At 35.3% G+C, this 18,566-nt stretch overlaps 2 protein-coding genes across 4 annotated transcripts; one reads left to right on the forward strand and one right to left on the reverse strand.

Moving 5' to 3' along the window:
* The first annotated feature begins 9,168 nt into the window (after positions 1-9,168).
* LOC107764672 (uncharacterized) lies at positions 9,169-11,337 on the forward strand. 2 transcript variants are annotated; one of them, XR_012699465.1, is made up of 3 exons: positions 9,169-10,519; positions 10,707-10,767; positions 10,860-11,337. XR_012699465.1 is itself a non-coding variant. In XM_075231287.1 (3 exons), exons 1-3 carry the CDS (start codon positions 9,451-9,453, stop codon positions 10,969-10,971), a joined length of 828 nt encoding a protein of 275 aa, XP_075087388.1. In that variant the 5' UTR covers positions 9,197-9,450; the 3' UTR covers positions 10,972-11,337. The 2 variants fall into 2 exon arrangements, 1 of the variants encoding a protein (XP_075087388.1); XM_075231287.1 differs by having other exon boundaries at positions 9,197-10,105.
* Positions 11,338-12,293: 956 nt separating this feature from the next.
* Positions 12,294-17,912, reverse strand: LOC107815820 (uncharacterized). 2 transcript variants are annotated; one of them, XM_016641457.2, is made up of 11 exons: positions 17,164-17,912; positions 16,897-17,046; positions 16,644-16,799; positions 16,346-16,393; positions 16,130-16,174; positions 15,943-15,978; positions 15,431-15,475; positions 14,853-14,954; positions 13,938-14,237; positions 13,405-13,730; positions 12,294-13,317 (listed from the first exon to the last, which is right to left on the reverse strand). In XM_016641457.2, the coding sequence occupies exons 1-11, from the start codon at positions 17,804-17,806 to the stop codon at positions 12,652-12,654; spliced, it is 2,517 nt and encodes an 838-aa protein (XP_016496943.2). In that variant the 5' UTR covers positions 17,807-17,912; the 3' UTR covers positions 12,294-12,651. The 2 variants fall into 2 exon arrangements, with proteins under 2 accessions (XP_016496943.2, XP_016496942.2); XM_016641456.2 differs by having other exon boundaries at positions 15,901-15,978.
* Between the last annotated feature and the right edge of the window lie 654 nt (positions 17,913-18,566).

An 18,566-nucleotide genomic window follows, 5' to 3' on the forward strand; every position in this document is an offset into this window, starting at 1 on the left:
TAACTTAAGTTCTTGGGACAAACTTTATAAAAACAAGGCACCAATATTTGATATAAAATGATAAGATATTTTATCAATTCACGACCCTTGTTATTTTAAATAACAACCAAGTGAAATATAACCCACAATATAAACTTTTAAAGCATTTACCTCAATCCAAGAGTTTGGATAAAATCATACAAAATCATTCCATTCGCTTTAAGTCATCGAAATCTCTTTTGGCTCCTTAGGCCTAAACATAAGAAAATCATCCTTACCTTTCACTAGGAGTACTATACCATCACCGACATAAGAATGTCAACTAGGTTATGTACCTAGCGACAATTATCATATACCCTACTTGCTTAGATCGTCTTATCGTAGTGTCGTACGAATCAACTCAGACATGCTAATAATAGCACAAAATAGTACTCTATCGTAGTCTATACCACAAAGGGTCTATCTACACCTACACCAGCACGTGTAGTTTCATGACAACGAACAAGATATATTCGAAGCCAATCTTGGTGAGCACAAGTAACTCCCAAAATATTTGATACTTCAAAAATAAATTCATAGCATAAGCCTCAAAGGATCTATTTTTATCAAATTATTGCATTTATAGAAAATCTAAATCATTAGAATAAAATTTAAATAAATAACCCTTTTCATGCTAAAGCCTTTAGCAATTTAACATCAATATTTAAAAGATACCACAAGTGCCATTTTGTTCGTCAATTTCCAAAAGAAATACTTTCCACGAAAACTTATCTTTAGCACTCAAATATGTACTCTTGTAAATACGTAAGTTTTGATAAAAAAAAAACTTATAACATTTACCTTGAGTGTCATTTTGCCAACAAGATTTCAAATAATTTTTTTTATAAAACATCATGACACTACATATGCAACATAATATTTTAATACATGGAGACATTCGTACTTGTTTGTCCCCACAAGTACAAAAGCACATTTGCAAACAACTTAAGTATTAACTCGAAACATGCTTTTAGAGAAAGTCACTCAAGAAGAGTAAGTTTTAATCAACTTACCTCGCTTTTGCTTTATTAACATTCACAAGCTTTCAATCCTCTTCCATCATTCCAATGTTGATTAAAATGCTCAACATTACCAACAAGTCGATATCTATAATTAGATATCCTTGTTACATCAAAATATGATCTAAGATATTGATCAACCTCCATATATGGCTCATAAGTTGGCTACAAGCCTCCAACAACTCAAATTGCCAAATAGTTTTACATGCTAGACCATTCAACTTCATTCTTATGTTTTAATACCCATTCGAAATCATTAATGCTACTACATCAATTGTCCATTGCCGCCAAGTTACTATTCATCGTCTTCCACAATCAACACTTGCAAAATATATAATTCGGGTGATTACTTAGTTGATCACTTCCATATTTTGCTAACAAATAATTTCATAGGTTCATTGTATTCATAAATTTCATCGCCAAAACTACCATTCATCTTCTCCCTTATTTTCTCAAAAGTACTATTCATGCCATGAACTAGAGTTTTATAATCCAATATTTCAACCATTTAAAACTTGTAACAAATGCTTCAAATACTTCTAACTACTCATAATAAATGAGTGTGAGGCATTGGAATTACCTCTAGTACATATCTCTTGAAAAATCACAACTTTGATGATTTTAGTGTTCTTGAGGATTTGATGATGAAATCTAGCATTTGGATGCAAGAATGATGTTAGAACTCATGTATATTAAGTAAGAATCAACCCAAAACATTATTAACAACTTACCCTAGTTGATTGGATTTGATTTGAGGTCAAAATCGCCCCTTCACCTCAAGAACCCTAACCCCCAAATACTCAAAATACTCTCCTCCCCCGACTTTGTATTTATAGGCCCAGATTTCTGGATTTTGGATGCGGCCTCGGATGATTCGCATCCCCACTTCACTCCTCTTTGAAGTTCGAATGCAGACCTAGACGCTATGGCAACACTTCACTGCCAGCCTTTCTTTCGGACGCGGAGCTTTTGGTAATTTGGTCATAACTTCTTGTAGGAATGTACAAATGACAAACGGTTTGAAGCATTAGAAACTAGGCTCGAGGATATTTCATGTATTGCGTTAGAAACTAGACTCAAAGAGCTTTAATTTGATAGATTGTGCATCACACAACTCTTTATATAAATGTAGATATGCTCGTCCAAAGTTTGGTCTTGTGCGTACTCATTTGGAATTTTAGTCTATCATGTAATTTTCCAACTTGGCTTAGACTTAGGCCTCTCCTTAGATCCCAAATCACTTATAATATGTCTCGTACACTTATTATCATATCCAATTGATATCCATCATATTAATAGCCCTCGTCTGCACACAAAATAATATAATTAGCGCATATCAACTTTCTTAATAGCGCTTAAGTACTTCAAAACTTTCCGGTGTGCTACATTCTCCCCCACTTAAGAACATTCGTCTTCGAATGTTTTTCAAGTCACTTCTAAGAATAGAGTTACCATTCTTTTACCTCCAACCATTATGCATAGGCACTTATGACTACATGAGTCTTATACTTTCTTTCCAAAATTTCAACTTACTTATGGCCCTAAAAATTTGGCTATCTTTTACAAATTCTTATAAATTTCGGCAGAGCGTCCCCTATAACTAGGACTATCCAAAAACTTTAATCTGTCCAGAAACCCCACACGGGAACCAATAACAATATCGCTCAACAATCAACAATACACAATATAATATACCATCTTGACCCCACTCGGCCGTACATATACCATAAATGCATCAAATGTAAATCTTTAAAACTTTTAACTTGTAACATATATAAATTCCATTCAATATCAATAATTTCTACTATACATAGCTCCCATATCACTATTATACATGCCTGCATTTTTTTTAGTCATGCATACGTCAAGTTGTACCTGAAAAGTATCTTCAAATAAATCAAAATCTCTCTGTGTGATTGGATTTCCTTAATGAACAATAACTTATTTTCATGCCCCCTTAATTTCTTAGCTTGCTCAAGGCAATATCTCATAGTTTATGAGATCGAAGTTATATTGCCCACTTGGTATCTGTAAAACTTGTTCATTACGACTCGTAGTCTCAAAATTTCCTTATAACGAATACTTTCAAATTAGTATGTTGTCCTTTATGAATCCTGTTTCCAGGAAAAGTCTTCCCGCTTAAAACTTTTAATATTCGCTAATCATCAAAAATATTTTAGAATGTTTTTTTATTCCTTCCAAAGATTAATAAGATATTTGTTTTAAATTTCTCTATCATATGATAATTTCATACCCCCACTTTCGCTCATTCCTTTAGAGCTCATGTTAGATCCATAATTTGATACCAACAAGTTTGCTCTAAAAGTAATTCAATTCACTTCATTTGAGTTCATGACACTAGTTTGCCACCTACTCGCGGACATCCGCGTTCTAGTTTTATTTCTTAACTTTTACCAATTCCTTGACACCATTGAGTATCTTGTGATATTTTTCTACCAAAAATTTTGAGATTGCTTTTATTTTCATGCGCACCATAGACATGCTATCGTAGCCCTTAAAATTTCAACAGTCAAGAGTCATGGTTACCACGATGGTACTTGCACCCTTTTAATATTAGTGCTCTTCTTTGAACCCGTGCTTTTTACTGACATACTTTATTTTTGTATAGAAGTATCTTCTCATTTAAGAATATGCATTGCATTAACCCTTTCTATTTTATTCCGTGCAAAGTGTGCACATATTAAAAGGACTCTCTTATTCCATACAATTACACGTATAAGTACTCCCTCGTTCTTCACAATACTTGAATTTAATTCAAATCGCACATGTCCCCAAGTTGTAGGAATACATTCAAGTTGCCTATTAAATCCTTGACTATCAGACATAACTTTCAACATCCTTGATGCAGAACATCGTAACTATTGCTAATATTTAGTTTGTAATTGTCGTACAAGCACTTCATAAAAATTGTACCCTCCTGATCATAAAAGGTTAGTGATAATACCTCATTCGCCTTGTTTTTAATAACTATAACCTTTTCTCCTTTTTTTAATAAACCATCACTTTAAAGGTGACATCTGCTTACTCAGACGCTCCTCTACTTAGGAGCAAATGAAATTTGAAACTCTTACCTACCACTTAAAGAGTTAACTGAAATTTCGGACAAATTTTCTTGGGCCATTTACATGCTCACCTGCTTTTACGGGCTATTTATCCCCCAATTAAAAATCTCTATTTTACCGCTTCAATCTTTCATCATACATTGTCTTTTGTTTCATCATTATACCGATATGCTCATTATTCAGAAAATATGATATATTGGTTATACTCGTAGGAACTTTCTTTGTTCATTTTCGTATCCAAGTATCACATCACTACTAGCTGCAACATATATTGCTAAGGGCCATTATTTTCTGCCCTTACGGCATCTTTATAGTTAACACTTCACTCTTTCATGTTAACTCTACCGTTGAAATCTCTTCTAATATTTCACCCTTCAATCCATGCTCTAATACAATTCTAGCAAGTACAAATACCTTGCGCCTCTCATCTCATGCTTAAATATGTTGAATAAGTGTGACTCCCTTAGGCTAAATCCATATATCATTATATAACTTTTCACAACATATACCATATTCACAATGCTACATGTAAGAATTACACATTCTATCTTTATGCCAACATCATGTTCTCAAGTCGCATATATATATATATATATATATATATATATATATATATATATATATATATATATATATATATATATATGAGATTCCGTAGTATATATCTCTGAAATTATATCCCTTGCTATTAAGTCCTTTCATAAAACTTTATTTTGATGGTATCCCACCTAGTAGGCTAATACTTATGATAAAGATGTCATGCTTGTAGGGCCTTATCACCTCATGTCTTTATCATAATGCGAACTCTTTTAGCCATAGCTACTACCATATATTTACATCAACACGTTTCATATGATAAATATGTAGTCTTAGAATTCTTGTACTTCTCAATCTCCAAATCCGTACCATAACCATTTTCAATCTTTGTTTTGAGCCTTACATCGTACACCTTATATGTATAAATTTCCAACAACTTTAACTTAGCCCATGAGCCATTTCAATATTGGGTACATGTAGAGTTGGTTTGAGATCATTCTTGGAAATTCTCAATTTTTCATCATTTCAACAGAATAAAATAAGACATACCTTGACTAGAAAAAAAAAACTCAAGATTATCATTCCACATCATTTTTTCCCCTTCTCTAATAACCTATATTGTTTCTTATAACCTCCAAGATTACGCCTTTTGTGTATCTCATGCCTTACTATTTTTACGCTTACCCAATTAAGTTTACATACTTTATCCTCGCATACCTTGGTATGCATAATTAAAGATTGACTTTTATTTGTATAGCTGGAGTAACTCAAGTTTGTCATGCCCATCTTTTACATATGGCATGCTTCGTTTATCCTCAACTCGTACTTACACATGACACTTTATTTTTTGTGTGCCACCTCAATTACATATGACACCATCATGACGATAACCTATCATGCTTAGGGAAAATCCGGTGTCAAGTACAATTAAGGGTCATCTCTCTCGTCTTATAATATTCCCTTTTCAGATGATCAAGAAGTCCCTATTTTTTTTGGGGAAGGTGTCTTTGGTCATTATTGACACTGTCTTAACTATGCCATACTTCTTATGAGTCATATTATGTTTACCACAAACTTGACTAATTCTCATTCACTTATCAATTAGATCCATATCACCTCTCTATATCTTGTCATGATAATTTAAGATGCAACATCTTCATTTACAATATTCTTTTTTTGTACCTTTGTTAAACTTGTTAGTGGTGATTACCATAGTAAACAGTCGCTCCAACATCTTGACCAAAAATCTTGAACTTAAATCTAGGGTCTAACATAGATGACTTTATTCGCATCCTTTAGTAAAATTCTTTTTAAGTCAGGACACCATCCTGACAATACTAGCTGACATCATCACCTTATTTTCTTCCATGATCTCTCAGTATTCGACTGATAATTCTTATTCACCAAAGTCATACGTGTTGACTGTATCAATCCCAATTTATTCTCAACTTATCCTTCCATTTTGAAAACATCTGACACTTCTTGGCTAATTAGCCTAAACATCTTGTATTATTACTTGAACCTTGAGCTTTATTCTCATCACTTCTATATCTCACACAACAGGTAATTAATAAGATCGAGAATACGTACTCTCACTTCAGACACAAACGCATGATCTGGAGTATGCAGAAAGTGAAACACCTTATATGTCATTGTAGCCTCCCCGATATAAGTGTGGCCGGCAACAGACCGATAAGAGGGACTCTACTTGACACGACTCCATAGACTTCCTAGGACTCGACTTAGAACCTAGTGCTCTGATACCAAATTTGTCACGACCCAAAATTACGTGACCGGCACCCGGCACACTACACGATCCGAGCGAACCAAACCATGTGATGCACCCAAATTATATGCATGAAAACCAATTTAATTGCGGAAGCTCCTTGAAAATCATACACATTTTCAAATTAAATGATAAAAATCTTTTCTAATTCAAAATCACACATGACGTATTTCATGATAATAACAATGAGACTAAGTATAATAAATATACTTTCATGTATGTCGTGTACAACCCCGTTATTACAACCTTTCACAACTATTTATGGAGCCTCTATATTAAAGAATAAAACCAACGGTTGGAGTAATTCCAACAAAATAAAATAAGAACGAACATGATAGCTACCACACAATAAAAGTGGTGCTTCATAATACCTAGGAAAGAGAGTCATCCAAACCTGACCGCATGGCACGTATCGTACATCATCTTGAAACATGTAAAGTAAGTAGGGTCCTAGAGGGGGCCCACTAAGGGTTGAGTACACCAGAACGGTACTCAATAAGTGTCATAGACTCTCTCTAACTTAAGTTCTTGGGACAAACTTTATAAAAATAATGCACCAATATTTGATAAAAAAATGATAAGATATTTTATCAATTCATGACCCTTGTTATTTTAAATAATAATCAAGTAAAATATAACCCACAATATAAACTTTTAAAGCATTTACATCAATCCAAGATTTTGGATAAAATCATATAAAATCATTCTATTTGCTTTAAGTCATCGAAATCTGTTTTAGCTCCTTGGGCCTAAACATAAGAAAATCATCCTTACCTTTCACTGGGAGTACTATACCATCACCGACATAAGAAGGTCAACTATGTTATGTACCTAGCGGCAATTATCATATACCCTACTTGCTCAGGTCGTCTCATCGTAGTGCCGTACAAATCGACTCAGACATGCTAATAATAGCACAAAATAGTACTCTCTCGAGGGAGAATACTCTGTCATAGTCTATACCACAAAGTGACAATCTACGCCTACATCAGCACGTATAGTTTCATGACAACGAACAAGATATATTTGAAGCCAATCTTGGCGAACACAAGTAACTCCCAAAATATTTGATACTTCAAAAATAAATTCATAGCATAGTAGCCTCAAAGGATCTATTTATATCAAATTATTGAATTTATAGAAAATCTAAATCACTTGAATAAAATTTAAATAAATAATCTTTTTCATACTAAAGCCTTTAAAAATTTAACATCAATATTTAAAAGATACCACAAGTGCCATTCTGTTCGTCAATTTCCAAAAGAAATACTTTTCACGAAAACTTATCTTTAGTACTCAAATATGTATACTCTTGTAAATACGTAAGTTTTGATAAAAACTTATAACATTTACCTAGAGTGTCATTTTGCCAACAAGATTTCAAATAATTTTTTTATAAAACAGCATGACACTACATATGCAACATAATATTTTAATACATGGAGACATCCGTACTTGTTTGTCCCCACAAGCACGAAAGCACATTTGCAAACAACTTAAGTATTAACTTGAAACATGCTTTTAGAGAAAGTTCCCCAAGAAGAGTAAGTTTTAATCAACTTACCTCGCTTTTGCTTTATTAACATTCACAAGCTTTCAATCCTCCTCCATCATTCCAATGTTGATTAAAATGCTCAACATCACCAACAAGTCGATATCTATAATTAGATATCCTTATTACATCAATATATGATCTAAGATATTGATCAACCTCCATATATGGCTCATAAGTTGGCTACAAGCCTCCAACAACTCAAATCGCCAAATAGTTTTACATGCTAGACCATTCAACTTCATTCTTATGTTTTAATACCCATTCGAAGTCGTTAATAATACTACATCAATTGTCCATTGCCTCCAAGTTACTATTCATCGTCTTCCATAATCAACACTTGCAAAATATACAATTCGGGTAATAACAAATTCTGAAGTCATTTTCTTTATAAAAATACATGGACATATAACATCATTTATGTAACCCTCTTTCAGCAAATATTCACTCAGGCGATTATACCATATGCGCCCAGATTACTTTAAATCGTACAAAGTTCTTTGTAATCTGATTGAGTACATTTTCCGAGATTTTGAATATGCTTTAGGCATTTTAAATCATTTAGAGATTTTCATGTAAATTTCATTATCAAGTGACCCGTACAGATAAGCTGTAACCACATCCATTAGATGTATTTCAAGCCTTTCACGTAAGCCTTTCCGTAAGCCTTTCATTATTCAACTTTAAACTGATTTACATAATGAACTGAAATCTCCTCTATTTATAGAAAAAAGAAAGTTGTTATGTAAGTTACTGCTGCAAGCTACTACTACAAACTGCTACTACAAGCTGCTCTGTAAGTTGCTTGTAAGCTGCTACTGTACCAGATATAGATAATCTTCTACCAGAGTAATGTTTATCCATAACGGGGTATCAAAATGATAAGCTTCTTCAGGAATCTTATTTTCAATAGAGTACTAAATGGATAAATATAATTATGGCGGAATCTCATATGGATAAGCTTTTTCATGAAACTTATTTACAACGGACTACTAAATAAACATCAATAATTTAATATATTTATAACAATGTGCCTCATTAAAACTTTACTAGGAAAAAAACCCGTGAGAAAAAAATTCTAGTGAAAAAAAAAGAGTAAACATATTTAGCATGAAGCATAGCCAATTGTCTCGCTAAAAAATTTATAAGAAAACCCGGTACGAAAACGTTAGTAAGGCGGAAAAAGAGTGCGGAAAAAGAGTATAGGTATTTTACTCCCCTAACTTGTTTCAAATATTTGACTCTCCTCGTTCCAATTCTATACCATCTTCTCAAAGTTGAGCACATCCGAAAGAACTTTGCATCCGTTGAAGAACTGAGATATAATGGCGAACTCGGTTCCAACTTCGATGAGAAAAAGAGATTAAGACTTTTGGAACGAGCCTTAGAATACGAACAAGATGCTCGAGCTGCTCTTTCCCTTGAGCTTGAGAAGGAAAGAAATCACATGAGGCTATGGCTATGATCTTACGTCTACAAGAGGAGAAGGCATCTATTGAAATGGACGCCCGGCAATACCAGAGATTAATTGAAGAGGAAATGAACGTTCTAACGGAGATCCTGGTGCGGACAGAGAGGGAGAAACACTTTTTGGAGAAGGAACTTGAAGTGTATAGGCAGATGTCTTATCTTGGAAATGAGGAATCAACAGTTGATAGTGGGATTTTAGCGGATGCTCTAAGACGTGCTGATGCTTCATCCGATCCTACTGAGGATCCAGTTCTTATGCTTCATCAGATTAGTACATCGTTTGAGGCAGAAAACAGGAATTCCGTGGAGGTAATTTCTGTTGATAATAAAAGTTATACTGCTTTGGGGGGAAAGGCACCAATACAAAAACAGAATAAAGATGCCAGCTCCCAAAAGCAAGTTGACCTAAGAGAGCATTCTTATAGCAGCCAAGAATTTCAGGAGAAAGAGATGGTGCTTATGGTTAACACCTCTGATGTAAACCAGAAGCTTCCTGATCATGCCATTTCGCTTGGAGGGGAAGTGCTAAAAGAAAATCCAGATACAGAAACCTGTGAAAGAGCTTGTATTAATGTTTCTGGAAAAGACAAGTGTTTGAAGTATCATGAGACGGATGGATATCAGGGATTAAAATGTCCATGTAATTTGACCTTGGATAAAGAACCTCATGTTTATGATGTTCATGTCATTATTAATAAGTTTATACATATTTCTTTTAACTAATATTGTCTTGTATTGTCGCGGAATTGTTATGTATAAGTGAATGTCAACAAGTCATCGTGTGATTGTTTATTTGTGGCCTCTGCTTGACATTTTCTTGGGCCTGGCTTTGTGGTTATTTTGTGTTGACCACTTGATTGTCCACCTATGATCACTCCAAATTGCTTTTCTGCGTCCATTTCTTCCACCTATTCTAAAAATTGACCTTGTTTGTTGATGGTGTCTTGATGACGCGAGATAAGCACTCATTTAGTGCTGTCATCCTACAATTTAGGCCCTACAAAAAGAAAAAAAGAAAGAAAGTTGATCTGTTCATCTTTGTGGAATTTGAATGGTACTTCCAAAAGTTTGGTGCTCAGGACAAATTGCTTGTTTTTTCTTTAGTTTACATAGTACCTTGAGAGTTGTTTTTTGACCTTATCTATGCTGTTCTTTTTCAAATTTTAAGTGTAATCACCATGCTGTTCTTGCATCATCTGTTCCTTGAGCAAAGAAGTAATGGTATGAAAGTTGTGTTTCAGGGCATGTCAAAGAAAAGGCGTTCTCGAAGTGTTTCTGTAGGAATGCAACAAAGCTCTTGAGGTATGGTAAATCTACATGACGATTACTATAATTTTTCCCCTTGTGACATCATAAAACTTTGAACTGTGAATTTACCGATAAACAAAATACAGGGGTTCAAATGGTTCTGAGCTTGGAGTTCCTAATACTGTGCCTTGGATCTTCCATCACAGTTGCTCCTATCCGAGGAAGACAATCCAATTAATGCCCCATATTGTTTTCTGAAGAGATGTTGTGCAGTTATTTGAGAACAAGTTTTGCTGGGCAAATGACCTCTTTAAAGCATGCAGCTGACGGTATTAATGTGCAACCGCTGAGGACAAACTGGGATTGATCCTCTATTGGATAATATGGAAGATTATGAGTAAGAAGGCACAACAATTGTTATCTTTTCACTGCTGGTAACAACTTATCACTCTGCTATTTATTGACCTCTACCCAGTGTTCAGATGTAAGGTCCCTGTTGTTAAACCTCTGCTGTTTCTTCCATCTTTTGTGGATCATTAGATAGTAAGGCATTGAATGTTAGCTACTTGTACAAAAAGTTTTATGTTTTCTTTCTAATAATATATTAGTGGACATGTTGAATAAGTACTTTACCTAATAATTCGTCTCCAAAACATAGCCATATCACAAATGGCCCAAGTTACTGCTTGAGTAGGAAAAATGAATCTCTCTCTCTCTCTCTCTCTCTTTATATATATATATATATATATCAGTGTTATTAAAGGCGAAAAACGCAAAAAAAGCTCTAAAGTCCGTTGGGGCTTTAAGTGCAAAGCGCAAATAAAGCGTGAGCTTTAATTAAAAAAGGCGCAACGAGAGAAAAAAGTAAAAATATGCATGTAGTCCAAGACTAATCATTATAAGCATGAATAACAAATATATGGATATGGACAAAGAAAAATAATTTATGATAAAGTGAAATATCAATTGTTTAAGATCGCCTTTTCAGTATTACACTCATTGGCAAGGAAAGGTATGCCTTAGAGCTTTGATGCGATACTAAAGCGCCCACAAAGCGAGGCGAAGCGCTCAACGTGTTTTGAGCCTCGCTTCAGGGCTTAAGCGCGCCTTTGACAACACTGATATATACATACATATATATATACACACACATATATGATGTGTGTGTATGTGTGTTCTATTGTTCCATATGCTTTATTCATCGACTATACCACAGGTTCAACGATCTGTTAGCAGTGGTTAACATATTATGAGACAAAAACCACAATTTAAAAGAATCTGGTTAAAGAGTAATACTTTTGAGGAACCACACCAGCTTGGCAGATTAGTCGCTCTTAGCATGTTCCGCTTCTATTTTTGCATAGGCTAGTTGTTGCAACATTCCTTTTGCTATTTAAACTCCTGTGTCTTTATTAGGTCTGCTGAATATCTTGTCCTCTCCTTTTTCTTAGTTGAATCTGCTTGGGTTCTAAAGTTTACTGAAGAAGAACATTGATTTCTTATCCATATTTGGTTAAAGTTTGAGCGAGGTAGCCTAAGAGTAATCTTTTAATTTGGATTTACTCATAAGTGAATGAAAATTGAACCTTGAAAAGCTGAGCCTTTTCTTCTTCCGAATAAGGATTACAAACAGGAACATACATTTTTTGCGCTATCTAGACATGGTGAGTTCCCAAAGATTCCCTCAAGTTCATATTAAGGGATCAAAAAACATTTTTAACTAGCTTTAGTACAGAAACAACGTATATGAAACCATGTAACTCTTAGTTAGAGAGTACAAGTTTATTCAGGAAACACAGAAAAATGATATCTCCACCTCGCCTCCTCTCAGCGAAGGGAAACCTTTCCTGGAATTCCACATTTTTTGGAACACAACAACCCAGTCTTATTTGGAAAACTAAAGTAAACGCTCACCTCTTGTCATAATCTCTACCTGTTTCAATCATCCTTCTCTTTACCTTCTTTCGTCTGATCTGAGCTACTTGCGCCTGAGGACTCGTTATAAAACACCTTATAGCTACGAAGTGGTAGCTGTTGGATGTATGACCTTATGAGATCAAAATAGAGAGGGAATTGATTAAATGCAAAAAACACCACAGGTATGCATGTCACCCCGTATATTGGAAATGCTGCTCTCCTTAAGTTATCCTGGAGGACAAAGAAATGCGCAGCGCAGAATGAGACCAAGATAGCAGTTATTGATGCAAAAAGCGAAGTTAATCCTAGGAGCAACTTTCTTGGCAAGTCTTTCTCGAAATCACTGTGCTGGCATCGAGATGTGAGGATAGCTAGAAAAAACACCAGGGCCGTGACAGAGAAGCAAAGAGAAACAAGTGATGAGATAGAAAATACTGAAAAAGCAGGTTGACTTTCAAGGTATGGACGGCCAAAATCATCGGCTCCGCCTGGGACTGCAGAAGCTGTAGCAAATGCAACTGTAGCAATCAGTGCTGCAACGACAGAGAACGAATTTGAGGTTGTGACAAGCCACTCAGTGCCATCTTTGAGTAACTTTGCATGCGTCTCTCTGAAGATCTCTCTTGGTGTCTGACCTTTTTTATTATAACGGACGTATGATTGCTTTGGCAAAGTGTGCTTCACATACTGCATTATGACGGGTAAAATTCTTTTAACGTATGTAAGTTTAATCCTTAATGATATAAAAAAGGATGGTTGTTAGAGATCTCTTACCTTGTACCACTTCCTTTCGCCTTGCAACTGTAACGCAGTACCAGGGATGCGCCACAACTCGTGCTTCTGAAACAATGCAGCTAAGTGTACTGCATTGTTTTCTTGTTTGTCCACATGGTAAAACACGCGCTCTGGATACTTTTGTCCTATTAACCAGTTATAGACGGCTGTTTGCCTATGCTCTACAGCCAAAAGCAAGATATTCTTCTCGTCAGAATCCGTATCTTGAATGGCTATGGGGAACTTTTTAAGGATCTCCTTCACCATCTCTACGATACCCATCTTTGATGCCACTAATAGGGGTGTCGCTTTGGTCTTCGACAACTCTGTATTTAGAACTATAGTTACTCTAGTTGCTTTTAGGGAACATATAGCTTCAAAGAAAATTGATCCTAACTTGGAATATTAGAACAAAATTTACAGCATTTTGACATGATAGATTTTGAGTTTTTAAAATTGCAGAATCTTGATGACACAGAACAAAAGTTTTCAGTGCCACACAGGTATGACCAGAAAGAGACGAGATTCTTTACCAGATTTGATATCATCTTTCTTTTTGTTATCTGTGCTTGAGGTTGCTGGTTGCTTGATCTGTGCAATGTCACTAGGTTCTTCTGCTTTTTCTAAATTAATATCTGTTGGAGGAGGTGCTGGAGGAGGTTTTCCAATTTGTTTATAGAGGCCTTGATCATAGAGGTCCTTATCTTCAGGCTTCTCCCCAGTATTTTCATAGAATTTGTAACTTTCTTCTTTCTCAATCATCAACTTCATAATTTTAACTGCCCATTGATGGTGCTTCTTCTTTTCCTCTAATTTCTTTGTCCTTTGGAGCCCTGCATGCAACAAGATTTGAGACCTTATGACAATAACAACAACATACCCAGTAATATCCCACACCGTGGGGTCTCAGGAAGGTTAGTGTGTACGCAAACCTTACCCCTACCTTGTGAGGATGAAACCTTATGACATGATGTGGAAAGAAAAGAACAGAAAAGGAAAGGCAAACTTGTTAAAGTTTCATGAACAAATTTAAAATGTGAAAAAGGATGGGATTGCTGAAGAATCATTTTTAAGGGTCTAGGCCTTACACCCAAGAATAGTGGTCAAAGAAGTGAAGAATCATGAGGTCTCAGGTTCAGTTCCCAGCGGAGGCTAAAAACCGTAAGTGATTTCTTTCCATCTTGTCCAAGTCCTGGTGGATAGAGTTACATGATATTTGTTGCTGGTGGGAGGTGACAGGTATCCCGTGGAATTAGTCGAGGTGCGCGTAAGCTGGCCCGGACACCACGGTTATCAAAAAAAATAAAATAATAAATATGAAATTTGACTAGGCGGTGAAATTTGGCATAGTAATACGTTGCAAAGTAGTGCGATTTGTTATCCCATTTTTTTGAATTGGTGGAGATCAAGAATGTTTCTTTAAGGAGAGGAGTTATGTTAAATCTTACCAATACCCATTACAATTAGCAAAATCTTCATTAGTAATTTGACGAAATTGATAAAGGTGGTGTAGTTGGCTGGAAATAAGTTGCCATTTCTCTTCCCTTGAGCTGAAATTCCAGAGATTAGTTATTAGCACAAATATGTTGGAGAATTTCTTGATTTTTTTTATCATTGCTCTTCACCTAGAAAATGTTCACATAAATTGGAAATAAGTTAGCTCAATGCTTTGATTTCAATTATTGGAAGCTAAAGAATACTCTAAAACAGAATAAGCAACGAAAAGCCTTTCCCAAAAGAAAAGTTGAAGGGAATATGTTTTGAAAAATGGCATGTAAAGAATTATTGGTGTAACCATATGAAGAGGCTCAAGAAGTAACACACACACACACATACATACATATATACACTCTTCTTGTTTTAATTAGTGTGCTACTAATCTAGTAATCCATTTAGTAATAGATTTTTTATTCTTCCAATAGATGTTCATTTTAATTCTTGGTGGATTTACTCCGGCTCCTCAATTTGTTTGACAAACACCTGGTTAAGTCGACGTAACCTGAAAGGTTTATACGTAATCACATACCTCTAGACTTCTTGTCTTGATTCACATTGGTTACTCCAGTAGTTGCTGGAATAGAAAAGAGAATCAGTGTTTGAATGTGTAAAATTCTTAGGTACAAAGTGGCAACAACGTACTCCTGATGAGATGCTCAAAAGAGATTGGTCTACTTCTTAATATTGATATAATGAGTTAATAAACTGGAAGGTTCCTGCTTAATCAGATGCACCTTTTCTTCTTGATTATTTGTGTACATATTTTGATGATTTATATTTAGTTATCATAGAAGGGGAGCCTTGGCGTAACTGGTAAAGTTGCTGCCATGTGACCAGGAGGTCACAGGTTCGAGCCGTGGAAACAACATCTTGCACAAATGTAGGGTAAGACTGTGTACAATAGACCCTTGTGGTCCGGCCCTTCTCCGAACCCCGCGCTTAACGGGAGCGTAATGCACCGGGCTGCCCTTTATATTTAGTTATCATAGTTGGAGGTACCATTTAGTTTCAACTGCAGTGTATACATGTGTATGCCTTCACCTGGAATTGGGGGATTCTCAGGATCATCTTGATTGCCTTGGTGCGAAGAAAAAAGAAAAATAAGTTTAGTACTAGTAAGAGTTTTCCTCATGAAAAAATATTATATATCATAGTTTCGGCCTTATGGCCACTTAAATAACCTGGTTAAGTCCATACAACCTGAAAAGTTTATTACATAGTCACATACCTGGAGACTTCTTATCTCGCTTCACTTTAGTTTCTTCAGTAAGAGCTGGATAGAAATGAGAATTAGTCTCTGACCATGTAAAATTCTTAGGTACAGAATGCCAACAGGACTCTCCTGAGGCGCTTGAACCATTTGGTTAGTTCATTTTCAAAAAGTGATTGGTCAATTATTTAAGTCAACATGAATGAGTTAAGATGTTTCTATGTAATCACTTACCTTTAGACTTGTTTGCTTGCTTCCCGCTACATATTTCCTTAATGTAATCTAGATAGAGAAGAGAATCAGTCTTGGTAATGTAAAATTCTTAGGTAGAAAGTGCCAACAACAGTCTCTCAAACACTTTGTTAGTGCATTTTCAAAAGGAGATTGGTTTAGTGCTTTCCGTAAACCCCAAAAGCAAGTGAGCCATTCTCGTTTTGATTGTTTGGCATTTCCTCCCTAACAATTTTTGTACAAGTATAATGTACGATATAGATTAAATAAGACATTGATCATGTGCGGTAAATCTACCCACCAAGAACATTTGCAGTTCCATTCCAAAGTAGTTCCAAGAACTCCACCAGTGTTTGGTAGTTATCTGGGAGTTTCCAGTTATCTGGGAGTCTACGATATGTGTCTTCTATGCCTTCAGTTTTATATTTCTCTATCTTTAGCTCTTCGACAGTTATGCCTGGACAAAAAGAACCCCGATATGTGTCGGTGTATTTAAATCGTTGTAAAGGGCTTATCTATGCCACTTTTTGACCAAAAAGACTATAGAGACTTACAGTAGTAGATAATGCTATCTATGTACCGAAAATGGCTTCCACTTTTGAATACTTGAGGCATCCTAGATAGAAAGTGTAGAGGAGACATGCCCTCTGAGTTTAAACGGTTGACAAGTAGCCCATAGCGATTTATTATCTGAAAAGCCAACTCTGTTACAAGAAAATTAAGTTGTTAATGTCACTAACCCACAAGAAAGAAGACATTGTATAGAAATTTATGTAACAAAATGTTTGATAATTAATAAGAAAAGGGGATTTGGCTCTTACTAAAGTACTCGCCAGAGATGGCTGCATGTAGAATGTTATCCCCATCTCCCCTCCTGCAAAGTACAATTGGATCTTTTCTGCTCTTTTCATTTTGACAACACTCATCTAGGTAGAGAAAAGCATCTAGCCTGCCACGATAAGCAGCAACGAATAAAGGGGTTTCCCCTTTTGAATTGATCTCCCAGATGAGTTCAGGTTCTTGTGGGTTTACCAAACACGCAATTATGGAGACACTTCCGAGTTCTGCTGCAAGGTGAAGAGGTGTGTTTCCTTTTTCGTTCTTTTGTTTTAAGATACACAATCGATTTTCCTTTGGTATTTTAACTACCATATCCTTAATACAATCAAGATGAGTTTTCTGTAAAGAGTCATCTCGATGTGGATGGTAAGAAGAGATAGCTAAGTGAAGAACAGTATCTTCAGATTTAGTGAGTTTGGATTCTTGGGCAAACTTGTCGTTGATGTACAGTTGCTTAACTCCTGTCCACCTATTCTCCATGCAGGCTTGAAATAATTGATCTTTAATTCTTTTTTTCTCCTTTTCTTCCTCATCGGAAGGTCGTCCCAATTCCATTCCTAGTACCGAAATCTGTGGTTGAATTTCTTGTTTTCCTCTTTTGCTCAGCCCACCTAAAGGCTCCATTCTCACTACTTGTTATAACTGCAGATTATGTTTGATGCCACTCACCAGTCACCAATGGCTTTAATTTATACTGCTAGGAGGGGCATATTCTTGAGAAATATTTGTTCACAAGCCTCTATACTGGTGCATGTGTAATGGCTTTCTAATACCCAAAGTATTAAAGAATCTAATGTTTCTACACTCATGGTGGTGTAAAATAACTTTTATTCTATCATTTCACCTAAAAAATAGTTACTAATAGTTAGAGGCGGACTCAAGATTTGAAGGTCGTAGATATACTTTTTGATTCAACCAAAATTTGTTTTGTATTAGGGTAAACCATTATTAATATATCACTATTTTCTAAAAATATATACATGTATACATGAAATTTTTGCTTGACCCCTCACCTATTGCATAGGTCCGCGTCTGCTAATAACTGTTCATAATAAGTGAGCTGAATTTATCTCATATACCAGATTTTAACACTATCTATTATTACAAATGATTACTTTATTTCTAAGTTGATAAATACTTTAAGTGTTTTTATAGTCCGTTACATGTTGTATGTCACTTTGACCTTGATGGGGTAGGAAAAAAGTCTTATGCCGTCCGTGCACATAAATTAAAACTCTAGGTGAAATTGGTGATATGAAAGTAAAACAGGTGATCTCTTACCACGGGTTTGAAGACATGATTATGTAAAATTTTCATATATTGTCGGGTACCTCTTACAATAGATTTTAGGTGAAATGATAATATAACTTTATACATATAGTCA

The sequence above is a fragment of the Nicotiana tabacum genome, chromosome 15 (assembly GCF_000715075.1).
Source record: "Nicotiana tabacum cultivar K326 chromosome 15, ASM71507v2, whole genome shotgun sequence".
In the NCBI taxonomy this organism is placed as follows: domain Eukaryota; kingdom Viridiplantae; phylum Streptophyta; class Magnoliopsida; order Solanales; family Solanaceae; genus Nicotiana; species Nicotiana tabacum.

Bases quoted from the DNA above. Each gene is read 5' to 3' on its own strand.
- LOC107764672 (XM_075231287.1), top strand. From the start codon at position 9,451: ATGGCTATGATCTTACGTCTACAAGAGGAGAAGGCATCTATTGAAATG. The intron at 10,106-10,706 runs GTAATTTGACCT...GTTGTGTTTCAG, and splicing joins TCAGGGATTAAAATGTCCAT to GGCATGTCAAAGAAAAGGCG. The intron at 10,768-10,859 runs GTATGGTAAATC...AACAAAATACAG, and splicing joins AATGCAACAAAGCTCTTGAG to GGGTTCAAATGGTTCTGAGC.
- LOC107815820 (XM_016641456.2), bottom strand. From the start codon at position 17,806: ATGGAGCCTTTAGGTGGGCTGAGCAAAAGAGGAAAACAAGAAATTCAA. The intron at 14,238-14,852 runs GTAAGATTTAAC...TGTTGCATGCAG, and splicing joins GCTAATTGTAATGGGTATTG to GGCTCCAAAGGACAAAGAAA. The intron at 13,318-13,404 runs GTAAGAGATCTC...GTCATAATGCAG, and splicing joins GCGAAAGGAAGTGGTACAAG to TATGTGAAGCACACTTTGCC.